The 20531-nt window shown below is 36.4% G+C and overlaps 1 protein-coding gene across 3 annotated transcripts in view; it reads left to right on the forward strand.

Annotated features, from left to right (window-relative positions):
* Positions 1-9026: 9026 nt before the first annotated feature.
* The window catches only part of LOC114146972 (contactin-associated protein-like 4), a 108701-nt gene continuing 97196 nt past the window's right edge, over positions 9027-20531 (forward strand). For all 3 annotated transcript variants that reach the window (XR_003595996.1, XM_028021446.1, XM_028021445.1), the window contains exons 1-2: positions 9027-9108; positions 10086-10251. Coding sequence is in view for 2 of the 3 variants with exons in the window: in XM_028021446.1 (XP_027877247.1) it covers positions 10167-10251 (85 nt within the window). In the remaining variant the exon portion in view is untranslated. The remainder of the gene's footprint in view (positions 9109-10085; positions 10252-20531) is intronic.

Genomic DNA, 20531 nt, shown 5'->3' on the forward strand with positions numbered 1-20531 from the left:
AGATTTTAAACATTCACTCTCAGTAATTCACAAGCTAGACATGTGGCGTGTAAAGTTTGTAAAGGCTGCAGGAATGTTTTTGATCTACCTAAATATCAAGGATGAGGACTCTGAAAACACATTACTACACCTCCAGCCTGCACCTCCGTCCTAATGTGTTATTTATAAGGCGGTGTGCCAAAGCAAAGGCTTTTACTGGATTTCTGAAGGTTATGACTGCAGCTGCTTCACCCACTAACTTGATAATGAAGCAAGCTCCTGGGAAAATCACCTCTGCTTGAAAACATGTAAGAAAACATATGATACTTGGCAATGCTTTGTACCAACACCAGAGTCAAATAAATAATAAAAAAGAAACCCTTGAAGCCAGGTTTCAAAAGACGTTTGGAAAAAAAACCAGCATGAGGTTAAGAAAATAAATAAAAAACCAAGTAAAGACCTGTTATTCTATGTTAAATTTAACAAACACAATTAAATCCAATTACATACTCAGGCTATAAAAAGACACAACATTTTCTTTCTCCCTGCCTGACATTTTCTGGTTTTGGATTTTGGATTACCTAAATAATCTTTATTTCATAGATGCTAGAAATATTAGCAATATTAGATTATTTCATTAATCGATTTGGTAACACTTTATTTGAAGCGGTGTGCATAAGACTGAGGTTACATTGTCATAAACATGACATAAGAGTCATTATCATGAAGGAGTCTTCGTGAATGTTTATGATTGGTGCCATGAAATGTCATTGCAATAGATGATAATGTTGTTTTGAGACCAGTTTGAGTATTGTTATGGTATGGCAAGAACGCATTCTCAAAGACAAATACATTTTAAATTCTAATGAATGTTTAATGCTGGAACTGGGAAACATTTTAAATATCCAAAATAAATAAACCAAACAACAGACATGGCAAATGAAATCAATCATTAAGTCTCTGTAAACAAAAGAGCTAGTTGAGACCAAAACACCAGACTGAAGACTTTTGTCATCCAGTGTTTGGTAGAAAGAAAGAAAAGAGAAATCATGCAAATGGAAATTATTCATCTCCTTTCAATTTATCATGTGATTAATTGATTTATTGTTTATTTTGACAGGCCTAAACACCACATAGCTTTATATGTGGCAAACCTTTGTATATGTAGAAATGCACAGAAAACTCAGTTGTTTCTTCTTCTTCTCTGGATCCTCGAAGCTTCATCTTCTCTTTTACTATGAAAAGCAAAAAACAAAAATCTCTCCATCGCTTTTTTCTTTCATGCAAATTGGCTGAGTGGTTGGGCAGCCCGAGCCGATCATCCAAGCTCGCGGTGATTCTGCCGGTGTCTGAGCACCAAAGAACTAATAAATCTTTCTAACTGATGCTTTTTCTCTGTGTGAGTCTCTGCAGAATGAAATAAAAACAGGCAAACACACCCTAAAAACTACTTAAAACTAACTGAGTTGTTTAGTTTTAACAAAATAAAACTAAACTACAAAGAAAACCCCACAAACTATTATAACCTTTCTAAACACCCAACCAGACCAGATGAATAAAAACTTAAAAACTGATACTTTTAGGCACATTCACTCCTCTTTCTCTCTCTCACCTCATTTCTATGCAGCTCTTCTCTCTGCTTTTCAGACGTCCACTCTGGATCTCCTTGTAGCTGTTCCCTTTCTTTTCTCTTTTCTTTTTTTTTTTTTAGATGTTTCTATGGCAAAGCAAAAACACACCATCAGTGACAAATGTGTCGCTTCACCACGGGGATCATTTGAATCGCCGGTTCGCAACCTAAAAGAGGGTTTTGACCGGCAAACTTGGCAAGCCTGAAACAGAAATTCCTCCTCAGTGGCTGAGATAGAGGAGGATAGACTTTAGTGATGCTTGGTCCAGCAGAGCTGAATGAGCGTTCAAATAAAAACAACTTGGAAGGAGTTTGTCCACTGCTGCAGTTTGGCTGTTTCACTTAATAAACTGTCGAAATGTTTACAAACATCTAAATAAGCTGGAGGTTTTTCAGGGAATACTTCGCGGGGTTCATCCGCAGTCTGGAAAAGAATATTAATTAGGGCAGGATAATTATCGGAAAATGTTGCCAGAGAAGCAGCATTCAGCTTCTGTCTGGAACAAACACCAGAAAACTAAAGGCTGAAAACTCACCTTTGATAAGTAGTATGTGGAAAACTGATGAACATATGTGATGTGTAAATGATTTAGACGATGGTAAAATGTACGGTTTGCTGCTTTATTGCCACTATTATCTGAAGTCTTAAAGTTTATAAAACGCCATTCACTATTCACCTGGCTGTTCATTCATTGTGCGGCTGTTTAGCAAATCCCTCCTCTTTAAAAAACAAATCAGTGGGGTTTAGTTTGGCTCCGTTCCTGCAATCCGCACGCCTCCAGTCTGGACAGCAGATTGTAGAATCACTAAACCACTTATTAAACCTCTGCTGTCACATTTTTCCTGCTTACACCGTGTTCCAAATTATTATGTAAATTGTATTAAGTGTCATAAAGATTAAATTTGTTGCTGTGCTATTAAATTAATAGATGGTATTGTGTGTCAGGGCTCTTTGAATCACTATAATTAATTTCAGAGAGCTGGTTGATGAGTTTGTCTGGTGAGCTCAATTAAAGGAAATCTAAAGAAGGATGTTCCACATTATGAAGCAGGCCACAGGTTTCAAGCAATATGGGAAAGAGAAAGGATCTCTGCTGATGAAAATCATCAGATAGTGTAGTGCTGTATGACAAGGTATGAAAACATTAGATATTTAACAAAAACTGAAGCTTTATTGTACTGTGAAGAGATTTGTGGCTGATTCAGAACAAAGATTGGTTTGTGCAGATAAAGGCAGAATGAGGAAAGTTTCTGTTAGACAAATTCATCAGATTAAGAGAGCAGCTGTTAAAATGATGGGCCGCTGGATGAATGACTGCCCTATTACCCAACCACCGGGCTTAGCAAGTTTTCTGGGGGAAACCTTGATGTCTGAACCCGTTTATCAGCTTTTCAGTAAAAATTGAATGACAGGTTACTTTGGAAACATTCTCTCTCAAATGAAATGAAATTACATCAAACTCATATAACTCTTTATTAGGACTCTTTACATGAAATAATTTCACTTTGTTTCAAGTGCGTCCTTTATTCTCTCTAAATGTAACATGTTTAATTTGGATCTACACAATTTGTCGCTTAATAATTGGAGCACATTTTCCAAAGAAATCCCGACATGTAAAGAAATAATTTTTGTGTCTCGGTTCAGATTCTCTGACTTTATGTGTCGCTGTCTGTGTCTGAACTAATCCGTCACATTTTCCCCGGCGCCGTGAAGCCTGCTGTTTGATCGCGTCTCATTCTTCTGTTTCTTTGTTTCGTTTTCAGAACATTGCTTTCTCTGTGTGCGAAACATCTGCAGACCGTCTAAGTGTGTGATGGCCATGTTGAGTGTGTGTTATCTGATTCCCATGCTGCGCTTGCTCTCAACAAGTTTTTTTTTATCATCTCATTGCATTTGCCATCCACACTCTGAGTGGCACTTCATTATCTAATCCCCCTGCTAACTCTCGGCATGCCCCCCTCGCCTTTCTCTCCATCTTCACGACTCTTTTCTTGCCCGTGTATTATCGACTCCAGGCTTTTTCTCTCCAAATGCGTTCACTTGATATTCTGCCCCAGACCTGATGTGTTGAATGTGACTCCTTCACCTCATCCCCGGCTATTTCTGTGTTACATAAATTGGTCCAAAGCCCCCGCTGCGTGGAGAACGGCGGCTGCTTCGATCAGAGAATATTCAGTTATGACTCACAAAAAAAGCCGGCCGCCAGCTGTGCGGCACGACTTTAACCGAGTTTCCAGAAAATCTAAGATTTTTTCCGTCTGTTATCGTTGGTGTTAGAGAAAAAGAGGTCGCAAACTAATGCCTAAAATTTTTTTACCTTGACAAACAGAACGTTTAGTTCTTTAATTCACTTGTAACAAGCTTTATGTCATCTGGAGAAAGAAAAAAGTATTTTAACGGTATATCAGGGACAGTTTGAGAGAACAAAGGAAACCTTTAAGCTTTTTCTACAGTTGTTTCATCTTTCAGAGTAAGTAAGTATTTACTTTTTATTTATAGAAATGTAGAAATAACAGCCTGAAATCATCCTTCAATCATATTTTGCTATGTTAAATCTGAATAGGAGAAATTAGTTCACAGTTATCTAATAAATGTATGGCACTGATTGCAAATTACGTCAAACCATGGCTATTCTACTATCAGACAAGCGAGAGCGGTAAGTTGTGTTTTGGGGGAAACTTTTGTGCATTTGAACAGCTGATTTTGTTTGTGATCGCTTGATTTAGGTTATTAATAATATGTCCAATTTAATGCCCAACTCAAGATGAAAAACTGTTTTATACAATGTCGAGCTGATATATATAGTGACAATCTGAGCTGCTTATGACGGTGTTGCTCACCATGGTGGGAGAGGAGATCTAATCGATTCTCAGGCTTTTAAGAATTTATATTTAATTGGAGAAATTAACTGTAAAGCCTGGGTTAATCAATGTTTTTGCCTATACAGATTGCTGAGCAGGAATTTAGCAAGGTAGGCCCAGATAACGTAGTGCTAGCGTGTACTAGCTACCACACCGTCTGTAGCCAGAAGAAATCAACGCTGCCTTCTTTCTGCTCACTTTGAGGTTTCAGCCATCGTTTAAGTTTGTCCACTCTGAGCTTCTGTATCAAAGAGTATTTAAATGAAGTTCCCAAGAAGTCCTCATCTTCCAACATTTTACTCTCTTCAGATGTTGTCTGAACAGCCTCTGGCAACAGTGATGTCATTTGCAATCATTGAGGATTTTAGCTTTTTCTGTTGACTTTGTACTTATTTTAAAATCCTTGGACATACCAGTGAGAAAAACACAAACCCTTCTAGCAGAGTTGGGTGCTAAGTAGTTAAATCTACTCAATTACATTTACCTTTTATTATTATTATTATTATTATTATTATTATTATTATTATTATTATTATTATTATTACTTTTAGGAGTATTTTTACTATGCTGCACTTTTTATTTTTACTTGAGTAATTTTATTGTGAAGTATTTCTACTCTTACTTGAGTAAAATTTCTGGGCACTGAATAAAAAACAAACATGTTTTAACCAAAAAATTCACCAGACTTGGACACATACCTGCAGTTTTTGTTAAAGTATCATTAGTTTGTAAACATTTTCTTTTGCCTGATTTTGTTATTTTTTTAACTTATATGAATTATTGTCATTTTCATCCTTAAAAAAACAAAATTTCCACTAAACTTTGTATTTTGCTCTGTCTGTTAATGTAATTTTAAAATATTAAATGATTGACAAGTGGATCAGTTATTCAGCACTTGAGTAGACCAAATACTTTTTTACTTTTACTTGAGTAAAAATATGTTAAAATAGTGCTACTTTTACTTGAGTACAATCTTTGGGTACTCTGCCCACATCTGCCTTCTCGCATCATCAAATACGGCACAAAAAACAGCTAAATGTAATAAAACTGATTTTGTTTTTCTGCCTTATTCATATTTGCAAATGTATTAAATGTTACAAAGAGGTTTTTTCCCAAGTTACTATTTTCCTTTTTGTTGTTGTTTTTTTTTACAGCAGCTTAAAGAACACCAGTTTTCTATTCAGAGGAAAACGAAACATTGAAATCTGCTGAACGCAGATAACAGATTAACTCCACAGATTAGTGAACAGCAGCGCAATTTGGAAGACCATTCATCTGAGACACATAATGGAGTTTCTAGGCAACTTCATATTTCTAACACAAAGAATTAATCTGTTTTTTTAATTTGCCATTCCCTGCTAACAAACGATGCAATAAATTATATTTCTCTGGCAGAGTTTTAATCACATATCCTTACTCTGAATGCCTAATGCATGTTGCAGATGTTATTTAAAACCTGAGTTTTAAATGAGTTTTTTTAGTTTTTACTGTTGATTTGGTGAACTTACAGTGCAGAAAAAGTGATTATTTTTAAAAAAGTTAGAGCTGGTTGAAGTTTATTCATTGATTGATTTTTCATCTCCTTCTTGTCTCCATGGGCTTCATCTGACGCATCCTGATGTTCCTCAGAAATGTATCTGAAAGATGCAAATGAAAGTATTTGTTATGAATCTTTGAGATTTTCTAATTCTTTTCATGATGTTCAAGTAAAACATTTAACTTCTTTTTAAGCTGTTTTATTGGACTACATTCATAGTGTAGCCTGAAGTGACTCAAATACAATTTTTGTGTGTGTGTGTTTGTTCACACTTCCAAATAAATGTGACTAGTATGTGATCTCCTGTGTGAACCACAAATAACCTGAAAGTGTCTCGTATGCGCAGTAGAGGGCGCAATAATGTCATACGTAGAGAGCATGATCGATGGATAATCGATGGATAATTTCAAAATCTCACAATTTTGAAATTGTTGTCCGATCGGAGCCAGCATATTAACAACATGATCCTCATTATTTATCGTCCACATTATCATCCACCATGGTTGTTGTTTTTCTTCCTGCTTGCGTGTTATCGTAACGCAGAATAATGACGCTTGTCGTGTATCAACGATGTTCAGGTCCTGGCTGTTCAGACTCAGGTCACATTTGAAAGATTCGATACAAGTGCTGGGTATCCAAGTGCTGAAAAAAATCTAACCTGTGCTGTTCAGACTGTCATGAAAAGATCAGATACAGGTCACATTAAGTCAAAAAAATTGGAATTGGGTCACTTCCGCTTGCAGTGTGAACGTAGTCTTTGTTTGACGTTATTGCGCCCTCTATTGCACATGCCGGGAGACTTTCAGGACGTTTGCGGTTCACTCAGTAGATCACACACAAGTTGGACATTTTTTGAAATCTGAACAACCACGCCACAAAACCCTTGTTAGATTTCACAAAAAAATCTGAATTGAGCATTAAAGGCTACAGTGTGAACATAGCCTTAGAGAAAGTTTGATTCTTTGTTGTTTTTTGTTTTGTTTTGAAAACACACTAGCAGGATTTTAATAAGTTAAGATAATAATTGGTGAGGTTGGGGAAACTTTGCCAACCTTTAGATTGGAAGCTACATCAGAAAACATCCCGTTTTATTTGAGTTGTAAGTTGATAAACTCCTGTTGGTGATTTCATCAAAGCTGCTGGGTTTTTTTACCATCAGAATCTACTTACTGCACTGGATCTTCGCCGAGTCCTGCATCATTTCAAGCAGCTCAAACTCCTTCAGCCTGATGCACAGCTCGCAGATTTCGTCCTCGTCGCTCCACGAAGCCGAGCTGGGATCCTCTGTTGTCACGACGAAGGCGTCCAGAGGCCGGTAATCAGGAACCTTCAGGAGCAGGTTTGATGCCTGGCAGGCGGACGGGGCTTCGGCCCGCTGACCCGTCGAGCAGATCCAGTTAATGGAGCCGGTTTTATTCCGGGCGTCTCGCCTGGCGTTGATGGGCAGTGAGTTGATCTGTTTCAGTTTGGTGTCGAAAACAGACCGAATGCTGTGGATCTCCATCTTGTCATGGATGGAGGGGAAGTAATTGCCAGCAGCCATTTTCCTCAAGGTGCATTTGTTTTGTTTGGATTTAAACTGGACTGAACCCAGCTTCAGATGTTCTAGAACCAGGAGGGTTTACAACCCTCAACAACAAAATACCAAATGATGGTGAATTTCAGAAATTCCCCCAAAATAATCTTTTATTTTTACTTTTTTACTGCTAAAAACTAAATGTACAGAACATTTACCAGATTCAAATGAGATAAATATCAATAATTTCTATTCAAGTGATTTTATTATTTTATTGTAGTGTCTTTTAATTGATTTTTGTGTATTTTGTACGGAGTTCTTGAGTGAAAAGGCACCTAAAAATAAAATGCATTGTTATTATTATTTATTTAAAAAACTAAAGGTCAGGATGAATATTAAAAACAATGGTACTCCAATTACAGGGATTCAGGTGTGGAAAAATTGTTGTGATGAGTAAAATCTGTGTTTTTTACTCTTTAAATAAAAAAATTACAAAAATAATTTGCTAAACAAATACACTACACTGAAAAAAGAGAATGGATTGCCAACTTAAAAAAGCTCAATTAATTTGTTACATTGAGTTTGGCAAACTTACTTTAGTTACATTTGTTAAACATGACAACTTAATGAACCGTGTATAGTTGCTCGGATAATCTTAATTTTATTACTTGTGGCAATTTTTTTTATTTGGATCACCTGTTTTCTTTTTTCAGTGAAAGGTTTGATTTTGTTTTCTTTCATGAGTTTTTCTACACACTTTGCTGGAATTCCCTTGGAAATATGTTTTAGAAAATATACATAACAAAGTATAATAAAAACCTTTTTCGTTCTTACCATTGGCAGGAATCTAAATATTGTTTATTTATGTACTAGTTTGGTTTTGTGTTTTTTTCAATACTGTGTGTTCTTTCTTTTTTGACTTGTGTATGGAAAGGTAAAAAATGATAGACACATAAAATAAACTATTATAAACACATGAAAAATTATGTGATTTTTTTGCTTGTAAAATGTAATAAATACATTAAACCACTATATTTTCTGTATAGTGGTTTGAAATTGAAATAAATCAGTGTCTGTGCTCTGTATATTTTCCTCCTTTTGTTGGTCTTTATAGTTTTGGTCAGGCTTGCTTAAATATTGTATTATTTATTACATAAATAAGTAAACACTGTGGCTCACGCTTAGCAAAGCAGGAGGGGATCTTCATGTTGAGTTAGTTAGAAGTCGAAGCAATGCTTTTTAAAACTAGATTTCTTCCTTCCTCCTGTGTCAACTCGAGGACTGAATGCTGAAGTAAATTAAAACAAAAATTAACATTGATAATTTTTTGCATTATGTAACCCTCGTTAGCAAGCTAAACATTTAATTTACAAACCAAATATTTACTTTCAAACTATTTTGTTAGCAAACTAAATATTTATTTAGTGTAATATTGCATTTGACATTAAATATTAGGTCTCAACTATTTATCTCAGAGCAAAACAAAAAAGTAGCTAATACACAAATTCACTTGCCGATAACCGGAAATGTACTATCCATAAAAACTATCTGGTGAACTGGCGCAGTCTCTGTCGCTGTACATCCGTGAGTAAACGTTTATATTGCCATTAAAATGCCTCATCATTTGTTTTAAGCTGTAATATTCAGCATGTCGAGAGGAAAAGAAAGAATTATGAAGAGGTGACATTAGCAACATAAGTTAAAGGTTCGCTAGACCCGTCTTTTATTTCGGTAGTCCACTTCCGCTTATCGACAAGCCAATTAGCATATTAGCTTAGGTTAAAGCTAACGAAATTAGCTAACTAAATATTTCATTTCAAGCTCAATATTTAGCTCCAAATTATATATTTAGTTTGAAGGTAAATGTTATTGTGCTAGCTAAGTATTTTTTGAAGCCAGTTAACTTGCTAACTAAATAGTTCGAAACTAAATATTTAGCTTGCTAATTAAATGTTTATTCGGAAACTGTCATGTTCATAAATGAGTTAGCAACATACGGAAAATATAACTTTAAGAATTAAACCGCCGTTTTTTCTGTTATGAAATCCTAAATAACCCAAATTATTACTGCTAACCTTTGACTGTTACTTTACAAACTGAACCTCGAACCTGAGAGGAGTTTAAAATGACAAATATGTGTCCTAAGCAGCCTCTACTGTCTTTTTATACCTAACTCGGCTGATTTTCAGTTGTTAATACACATTAGCAATGAAAAGATTCACCAAGGAGGGTTATTTTTCCTGTAAGCACATCTTTCCAGGCTTTTATTGCCCCCAACTGTTTGAACATATGTTTACAGCCACATTATTAAAAAAAAGAAAAAAAAAGAAACGTAAATAAAACTTTTCCAGCTTTTATAAGTGGGTTTATAGGTTTTGTCACCCAGTTCTTCAACTTTAAGACTGTTGTTTCTGAGAAGTAAAGTTTTAATTATTTTTTTGTAATTAAAGGGCGCATTCCTGCAAAGCTCCGTATTTTCTCCGGTGGAGGAGGCGTTTCACCCTCTCTCTCTTCCTCTCTCTGTCCGTCTCTCTCCTCCCTCCCTGGCTGTCCTCCTCCAGCTGGATCAGAGGAGATCTCAGTCGGAACCAGAGAGGAGAGGCGGTCTGTCGGCATCTCTGCTGCCTCCCCCCCGCTTCACCATGGATCTGCGGACTATAAGGGTGTTTGGGATTACCGCTCGGGTCGCCCTGCTGCTGTGCGGGGTGAGCGGGACATCAGCGCAAGGTGAGTCCGAGCTCTGCACGTCTTTGTTTTTATTATTTTTTTACTTTGTTTCTGGATGGAGGCAAACCGGACTGAAAGAGATTTATTCAGGAGAGTTTTCAGTGCGGAGATTGCAGCACATTTTGCGCAGCTGGGAGTTTTGACTTCGAGGACAAATCGCATTGATTATCCCGCTAAAACTCATTTGTGTCCTGCAATTACCAGAGTTGCAGTTGTGGTGCAAAGGAGTGCTCTAATCCCTTCCTAGGATCTAATTCCTGCGTGTAAAATTAGTTTAATCTGTTCGCTTTCTGGTTAGTTTTGTGCTCACTGCAGCATGAGGAGCATCTTGGGTTTTGCTCCACAAAGCAGGTTGGTGAGGTGAGGCTTCAGGCAATGGCTGTGAATTTGACCTGTTTGACCTGCTGATGAATCTGAGGCGAAGTGGTGCTGTTATGATTAACCCTGTCACTATAAGCAATAAATTGGTTAAAACATATAATACATTAAAACAAGCTCAATAATTTCCATTTGCATTATTTATGTTTTTTTTTTGTATTTTCTATCTTTGTTTCAACAAAGGACTGGATGATAAAAGCCTTCAGTTCGGTGCTTTTGTTTCAACAAGCCCTTTTTTCTGAAGGTCAAGTTTGTTTATAAAGACTTCATAATTCATTTTATTTCTTGTTTCTGTTCTTTTGTTTATTTATTTTTGAATATTTAAAATAACTTCCCTTTCCAGTGTTAAATGCTTATTAGAACTTGAGAATGTCTTCTTGCATTATGATTGTTTGAAAATGGTCTCAAAAACAGCAATATTGTCCTTTATCGTGATAACTTCTGGGACAAAGCCTAGTTGTGATGATGATGATCCGAAGGGTTTATGTTCAAACTCATCTGATTTTGCTCCCTTGAATATCCCATGCAGCTCATTTCTACCTCTGATTCTCACCCAGCAGCCGCTCTGCATCTCCTTTTCCTGCTCAACCTAAAGCATGGGAGTCAAACTCGTTTTCATTTTGGGCCACATGAAGATCACAAATATTCCCAATATTGTGCCGGAATGCATTTATAAAAACATCAACAAGCTAATAAAATATTAATAAATAGCTGTCGCTACATTTGATAAGTTTTTCTTTTCACATTGATCAGTCGCAGGAAGTCAGTGCTCAGGTTAACTATGAGGGGGACGAACAGTAAAAGCCGAAGGACGCCAATAAAACCTGCTGCTGTCCTACAGAGTGAAGGCTACAAATCAACTTATGCTGTGTTCACACAGCAGATCTTAATTCTCAATTCCAATTTTTTTTTGCTGAAATCCTACTAATTAAATGCGACTACTGTCAGATTTCTGTGCGAACGATTTACCACCCTGAAGTGACGCGCATGCGCAGAAGAAGAACGTTAATGTCACACAGCAGCGTAATGTTTTCAAAAGTAATAATAGACGCCGCCATTGTTGGATCGATTTTTAAAGTTTTTTAGCAACGCGAGCCGACAGTATCATCATAAGATAACAAAACGAAGGAAGAAAAATGAAATAGAAATAATAGAAACAGCCTTTTGTGGAGCTGTGACTTCAGCGTTAGTTACATTTACTTGAATAACTTTTGGGAAACAATTTACTTTTAGGAATATTTTTACTACGCTGTACTTTTTACTTTTATCGCTACTCTTACTTGAATAAAACTTTTCGATTTTCTTCCCACTGAATGAAAAACAAACGTGTTTTAACCAAAATGTTTTTTTTTAAAGAAACTTCTTTGTAAAAATGTTTATTTGATCTGATTTTAATGTTATTTATATGAATCATATTGATCTTTAAAACACCAAAATTTCCACATAATTTTCAAATTTTAAATGATTGACATTTTGATCAGTTACTCATTACTTTTTGCCAAATACTTTCTTTAGGCTTACTTGAGTTATTTCTTGGACTGCTACTTTTTACTTTTACCTGAGTAAAAATATGTGGTAGTAGTGCTACTCTTACTTGAGTACAATTTTAGGTACTCTACTCTCATCTGAGTGACTGTAACTTTTGTAGAGAAGTCTGTTTGGATGCATAGTCACAACCAAGACTGGTGGATTCGTGATGTGATGCGCTTCACTGATGCAGACTTCCTTCATAATTTCGTAATTATAATTTTTAGTCATTGTTTACATGTGGATTAACCATGTCTGGCTTCTTCTGGTGCAGAATTATGACGCACATCTCATGTTAATAATGTAAAAGCTGAATAAAATTCTTTGAAAACATCAAATATGCATCACTTCCAGTGATACAACTGGAAGTATCACAATCCAAAAAAGGTGGATATTGGCACAAAAAAAATTGCCTGCTGTTTGAACATGGCTTTAGGAACCTGCTCTCTGATGCTTGAATTAGATTTAGAAAGTCCAGCTGCTGTATCTGCAACAATCAGGGATTTAACATGTCTATTATCAACTTACTGTAGCTCTGTTACAGTGTTGCATCGGTCTGACCTCCAACATTTATGTGTTTCCTCACTATGAGCAGGTGCCTTTTCATAACGGGTACAAAATAATCGTTAGTTGAGATTGAACCAATTTGCCAGTAGGAACAGGCCAAGGCGGAGAGGCTGAATACAAATGCACACTACAGTTTTTAGATTATTTTTTGTTGAAAATGTTGAAAACTAGTTCATCCTTCACTCTGAAAACACAAAATTTTACCAAGTATTTTTTAGGGTGCACTGATTTAATTCCTTAATTCTGGAAGATTGGTGATCGGTTGAGACTTACATGTGAAGCCGATCTTATCTGCGTCAGCAAAGCTCTAAAAATCAGCCTCTGTCCTCTTCTGCTCTGCGGTGAGAGGTTTGTATAATGTTAAAAGCAGAATCAGCCAGAACCCAAAACGCAGCCACAACAAGAGGATGGTAACCAAAAGGTTTTATTACAAAAAGTAAATGGTGTTGAAGGGTGTGGTAAGACTGGTGGGTCAGAGACGAGGAATCCACAGGGGTCAGGAGTCCAGCCGGGGGAGGGTAGGGGGAATGGACAAGGGGAGATCTGTGGGGGTTCTCAGGGGGCAAACAGACGACGAGGACAAAATCCACCAACCGGAGACTAAGTCGTAAAACGGTCCAGGGTCATGCACGGGAGGTTCTCAGGCAGTGAAAATCCAAAATCCAGAAGGCAGGAGGCAGGGTCAGAAACAGTCAGGGTTCAGCAACAGGACTCTCTACAGCAGAAGGATCAGGCAAAAATCTGTGGTCGAAAAACAGGCAGGATCAGAAACCAGACAACTCTTTGAAACATGAGATAACAAAGGCTTGAAAGCTGTGACAGTGGCAACAGACGATCTCGCACTGAGCTGGTGACGAGCAGCTGTTTAAGTAGGGACCAGCTCAGTGCAGGTGAGGGCAATAAGCAATCAGCACAGCCAAGGCAGAGCTGAAGGGCTGGAATCATGACAGTTTGACTGTTAGCCCGGCCCACCAGGTCATGTCTGCACGTTTACTGTGAACAATGACCCCACTGTTGCCAACTGACAAACTTTCTTGCTATATTCAGCGACATTTCAAACGAAAAAAAAAAAGATATCGGCCAAAATCGGAATTGCCAGGCCGGGCTTTTTAAAGATCGGCAATCGGTGCACCTGTAGTTTTTTGGTCTAGTTTCATTCGCTTTAACTTTATTTTGGTAAATAAACAAATTAACACTAATAAAACAAAAACAAAATTCTGCTTTATAAACATATAATTTACCTAAAAAGGATTCCTGAAAAGGAATAGGCTGACTTGTCTAACCTGTAAGTAATTAGTTCAAATATCTTAGTGGGCTTAAAATAATACAAAACTAACTTATAACTAACTTTTTAGATCTTATTTAAGTCAATAATTCCTTAAAATTTATCAAAAAGTTTAACTGGCAGATTATTTCACTTATAAAAGGGAAAAAATGTCTTAAAGGTAAATAATCTGCCAGTGGAACAAGTACTTTTTCAATCAATATTAAGGTATTACTGACTTAAAACAAGTTTTTATAGCTCGCTGAAAAGTTACTTGTAAGTTAGTTTTTGTCTCATTTCAAGTGTAATAAAATATTTGCACTAGAAAAAAGACCAAAATTACTGTATAAGATTTTGTGTTTTTGGAGTGTTGCCCTTCCACTCCTCAATTATCCACTACTTTGTGTTGTCCTATCATGGAAAATCCCAATATTTCAATGAGCATTGAAATTTGTGTAAAGTAAATAAATTAGAGACATTTTAAGGCATTACTTCCTGACACTATCGGTGTTAAATCCCTAAACTTAGAGGATCATGAAGTGAAACCTGAACTTGAGTTAAGGATTAGAAAGGATTTGTCACTTCTCTGTTTGATTGTCTGCTGCTTTCCCCTCAGAGTGGAGCATCTTCACCTTGATAGATGATCTTGGTGAATGTAGTCAAAGCTGTCTGGAGACTCTCAGAGTTGATTTCTGTCTGTTTCCTCATCCTTCATCTCTCTGTTCTTCCTCTGTGAATAAAACATCTCCAGCTTCAGCTGAAATGTCGCCTCCTCTCTCCTTCTTTTCCACTGGATATTTCTCCTCCCTTCCTGCTTTTTATTAATTTTTTTATTCTCTTCCTGCTGCATTTTCTTCAAACTGTTTTTTCCCAGCTCCATCCTTCTTCTCCTTTGACCTCTGAGACACTGTGTCTCTCTGTGTCTCAGATCTGTACATCACAAAACCTCTTCTCTGTTGTCTCTAATTCAAAAAGTCCCCTCTGGTTTTTACTTATGTTGCTTTTTTATATATAAAAAACATATTTCCCTTTCTCCTGTTTGGATCTTATTTTTCTGGTTTCTTGTCATTTTAAGCTGGTCAGAAATTAAATCTGATGATGAATAAGTGAGGAAAAAACTCAACTTGATATAAACAGTGGAGTCCACCTGTTTTATATTTGATTTGTTCCTTTTATTATGTTTTTAATGTTTTTACTCCAGTATTTATGAATAGTTTGATGTATGCAAGAAACTTTTCTCCCTCACTTACTTTCCTCCTTCCACCTTTTCTTCCTTAATTCCTCCCTCTCTTCCTGCCTTCTATATTTTCTTTCTTCTTTCCTTCTAAAGTTCCTTCATCTTCTCTTTATTTCCTTCTTTCCTCCCGTTTTATTATTTTTTTCCTTCATTCTTTTCTTCTTTCTTTCTTTCCTTCCTTTCATCCATCTTTCTTTTCTTCCTCCTTCACTTCCTTCATCCCTTCTTTCCTTCCATCCATCAGCTTTTCCTTCCTTCTTCCTTCCTCCCCCCTCACTTCTTACCTTCCTTGCTTTCTCCCTTCTTTCCTTCTTGTCTCTGCGTTTAATCTCGTTCCAGTAAATCAACGTTTCAGACTCCCTCTTGGATCAGCGATCAAATGGCAAAACATCTGAAACAAGTGAAACTTAAAGCTGCCAAGATTTATTGTTCACTCACTTTTTTGGCAGAAAAGTTTTGTTGCCAAGTTTTAATCTGTTTCTGCTTGAAGGAACAAGAAATATTTTATGTTTGCTTAAAAAGATAATTTGGTGTTTCATAATCCCAATTTAACATTCCTAATTCCAATAAATCTGAATAAACACAGAATGTTGGAGAGATCAATGAAAGGCATAAAAAATGTAAGATTTAGAAGAAGGAAAATATAAAATACTAAATTTTCCCTGAATTGCATTGAGACAAACAACTCCATGTGTTCTTTGTCACGTTATGTTTTATATATATATATATTTCATTAGCTACAAAAGTGAACGGAAAATAAAATATAAGCTCACTTTTTTAACACTCCCTGCAGTTTTTCACAATTTCACAATTATGAAAAATCACGTAGAATCATCACAGCCCTGCAGTTCTTTGTGCTAATGTTTAATTGTGAGTTTAGTTCAAGTTTTCCTCAAAATGTTCAGACTTCAGGTTTAAGTGAGTAACTCCCACCTGCAGGTGGCAGTATTTCTTACCTGATTTGAAGTTATAGACTGTAAATAACAAAAATGTAGCCATTTAAATTCAGTTTTGCTTATTTTTGCCATCTTTTTTCTTCTGTATGTAGATTTTGGTAGTTGTTTAATTGGGAAGTAACAGGTAAGGCCATAAATAAATAAAAAATATCAATAATCTGTCTTGGTAGCCGCCAGATATTTAGTAATCTTTGTAACTATTTCACAGTGGGACTGCAATATTAATATGTCAGTTTTTCTGATGTGGTCAGTAATTAATTCACGAATCAAGTTTCTCTCCAGATACTCTCAAAACATAGCCAACATCTTTATAAAGACAAAAAAAATTCTACAAACTAATCCAAAACCTAAATTCCTTTATAAGGAACAGAAGTTAAGCTTAAAAAAAGACACTCTACTGAGTCGCTGCTTTAATATCAAAGGATTCTTTTTTTTTTTTTTTTTTTTGCGAAGCTGACAGTGTATAAATGATGCAAAATGAAGCAATGCAGCCAGAGAGGTATGCAGTTCTCCTCTGAATAATAATAACAGCATCATTAAAGTTTTCCGTCTTTATTCTTCACCTTGACTACCTTCCTTCTCTCTGGGTCTCTAACAACGGCCTCCAAAGGCTCGTTTTGTTCTGGTCGGCTTTATACCCGCCCACATCCTGCAGTGGTCTGCATGTTGAACAATTTGGATTATTTTCTGAATTTAATTAGCTTTTCTGAGTTGAAGAAGTCTTCATTTCACTGAAATTTAAAACGTCTGTCATTCTAAATATGCTTCTGTCAAAGATGTTAGCTTTGTTAGCTATTGTTAGCTGGCTAGCTAACTTATTTGTGTAATGGCGCCATTACACAAAAAACAAACATGAGTCTAGTGCTAGTGGGAAAAAATTTTACCAAAGAGAAGAGAGAAATCCTGCAATCGTTAAAATCTCAGTTTTGTTTACATTTTGTGAAGAAGGAAGTTTCTCTCAGTGTCTTCTTCAGAAGTTTTTGTGTTGTTTTCTTCAGTGGTTCTTGATGCAGTGCCCCCACAGGCAAGGAGGGGAACAGGTTACTCAAAGGGTTTGGTTTGTTTGACACGTTGCAGTGTGAAAACAAACTGTCCCAGCTGAAACTGTAACAAATAAGTTTATCGGAAAATCAGGTGTGAAAACACCCTAAGAATTTAATGATATGTTCAGTCAATCTCACAAGTTAACATATTTATATTTGCATGCCATTTCCTTTTGTGCAATTCTGTCTTGATACAGGTCTTAAGTTTAATTCATAATGGTCCTGGAAGATTTTAAATATGAGTTAGTGAAACCTGGAGAAACCTTGAAAGTGTTTGCAAATTTAAGATATTTGCTAGCGGCTGCAGTTCCTGTCCACAGCGAATACCACCGGTTAACCGTAAATAAATAACACCTGGTCGCTGAATTAATTTTAATACAAACACTATCACTTTACACCACCACAGTTTGCCATTAGACGCTATAATTATAAAACAGTTGTTAATTTTTAAGCGGTTAATGACTAAAAGAGTTGATGGAATGCTAAAGAAGAGGAATGAAACTAAGTATATCTGGAAAAAGCAGAGTTCACAGAAGAGTCTGGTTTACCTTCTTGTTAAAGACATGAATAAAAGAAAAAGACTGTTTTAATGGAGCTTTAAGGTTGTTACTCTGACTCAGTTTCCTGATTACAGTCTGGGTTATGATGCTATGAAAGGTAGCTCTATCCTGGTTCAGTCAGCGCCGTATATCAGTGCAGGATCGCGTTTAATGGACAAGTAGCAAAAGCTGTGATTAAATCTGCAGTGAGTCATGTGAAAACCTAAAGCCTCTCCGTTGTGCGGCGAAAAGCTCTCAGACCCAGAGGAGTTTTTGCCATTTGAAAGCTACGACCAAAAAGAAATCCACAAACCTCGGCTCCCTCACACCAATAAGTTGTCTTTCAGCTATTTGCTCCTCAGAGAGCCCACCTATAGAACATCGCTCACTTAATAATCATCCTCGCCAAGTTTTCCACTCTATTTTTCATTTGTTTCAGCGCTCCAACAGAGCCAGGGGCAAGGTCTGACTAGAGCTGTTTATCAGAGAGCCAGAACGGGTCTCAAACACGTCCGGAGAGGTTTGGTGTTCATGTTCCTCTCCTCTCAATCGTTCAGCACCTCGGTAGCTTAAATTACTTCTAAGTTGGATTACTTTTGAAACTACTTCAAAACTATATGCCCAGCTCATTCTGCTGTTGGGTTTTAGACCATTGATTTAGTTTGTTTACTGCGCAAAGAACCTTCTAGAATGCTGAAATTGCCCTCTGTCCTCTTACAGTTGATAAAATGTAATATCCCCCCTTCAAATGCAGTGATTTAAGCAAACTAGTTTAAATTGCAGCCTTGTGAGTGATAAGCACTTTGATGCAGATGGACAGAGAAACCCTGAAAATTGCACACAGCTGTTGGGTTTAGTTTAACATAAAGTAGGAGTTCAGTGAGCTTTGACACAGGATATTTAAATCTTAAAATTGGCTCCGGTTTAGATGCTGAAAGCTGTTGATGACTTGTAAATTGCAAATAGTTAATTTTTTTAGAGTATTTGGGTCCAGTGAGGCGTTTATGTGTATAAACGAATCAGTAAATGGTCACTTCAGATGTAAAAAAGTGGATATTTTCTTATTATATTACTCCCACAGTACAAATACATGTATGTTTTCATGTATGTATGTTTATTGTTTTGTTTAAAAAGCTATTTCTATACAAAAGTGTATGTGTTTTATATATGTTAAATTGTTCTTTCAAAAACAATAGGCAGTCAATGAGTAGTTTCATGTTAACTCACATTGATGCATAACTACTTAAAACTAAAAGAGATCAGGGTGGCATAAAAGGAGAAAATAAGTATGGCAAGTCAAGAGGAAGTTGTTCGTAAAGTAGTTTGGCAGTATTTTGAATATTTAAAACAAATAACGAATTAATTATTATCAATATGGACTGATATTAAATATTGTGATGTGTTTTTTTTTAGCCATATTGCCCTACCCTATGGCATGCACACTGAAATGTTGCTACAACTTACCTACTATTGAACCTACTATTCTTGCACATTTTTATACTTCCATACTTCTTATGCAAACAAACCAAGCCCTTAAAAAATCCCCAGAAATTTTTGGCAATAAGTTAATGCTTTTTGGTGTTTAGAAAATGAGCCATTTCAAAAACCTCCTGATTGTTAAGTCACATTTAACAGGCGCTGCGGACGTTTGGTGGTTTATCACTGCATGCGCTGTACAATGGCTGCTGAAAAAGACAGTTGTCTAGTTGTTGGCTTACCATCCAGAAGCTACTTGCTACATTCTTGTTGGTTGTGCAGGAGGCTCTACTAATGCTTTTAAAGATGTACGGTTATATAATTGCTCATCTGTTTGCAGCCATTTTCACATGTGAGGGTAAACGTTGAGTTGGAGGGCGTGGCCAAAAGCAGCTTAATTGGATTTAAAGTGACAAGAAGCCAAAAAACAGCTCAAAATAGGCAGAAATGACCAGATTATATTCTCATCATCTTAGAACGATTTTGTGCAAAAAAAAAATCTAATAAACATGTTTTGTGTAGCCCATAAACCTATCCTAACCTGTTCAAGGAAGAACAATAGGTCACCTTGAACAGTTGCCTGACCATCTTGGGCTGAAAGTTCAATGTTTTAAGCACATTTAAAGATTGCCCCCAAGTGGTGAAAGAAATGTTACATTTACTTTTTGATTTAATTCTATTGCTGTCAGCTGTTCAACATGACTTAAGGAAGTAATATCAGTACAGTAATATCAGGTCATAGCTGTAATCTGTGATGCATACATGTTGTTGCACACATTCACGCTACTTTCTTTCCTAAAGAAAATAAACCTGTGTCTCCTCTGAATAATAATAACAACATCATTAAAGCTTTCACCTACACCTAGCCTGGTGTAGGTGAAAATCATCCCTATCTATTTAGTATTTCATACGCTATAGAGTCTATAGAGATTCAGGACTTATTTACACACTGAATAAATGTAAGGATTTTCACACATCTGTTCAGGGAAAGACAACACATCTGTTACCACTTATATTTTTGCTGCAGGATTGTTAAAAAGTATATATATATATATATCCTGCCAACAAAAAGAGAAAGCATTACTCCCGAATCATTCAGCTGTAAGCGAAGATTTCATTACTTGTCGTCATCATAACGAAAACTCTCAGAGATTCATCAGTCTTCCTCGAGGTTTTTATCTCCCCTCTTAGCCGCTTCAGAGCCACTGGAGTGTGTGCTGTAATCATAGCCTAATGACAGATTATCTCTCAAATACTAAATGACTTTAATCCTGTTTTAATGACAGCTAATAC

The sequence above is a fragment of the Xiphophorus couchianus genome, chromosome 6, assembly GCF_001444195.1.
Source record: "Xiphophorus couchianus chromosome 6, X_couchianus-1.0, whole genome shotgun sequence".
Taxonomy (NCBI): Eukaryota; Metazoa; Chordata; class Actinopteri; order Cyprinodontiformes; family Poeciliidae; genus Xiphophorus; species Xiphophorus couchianus.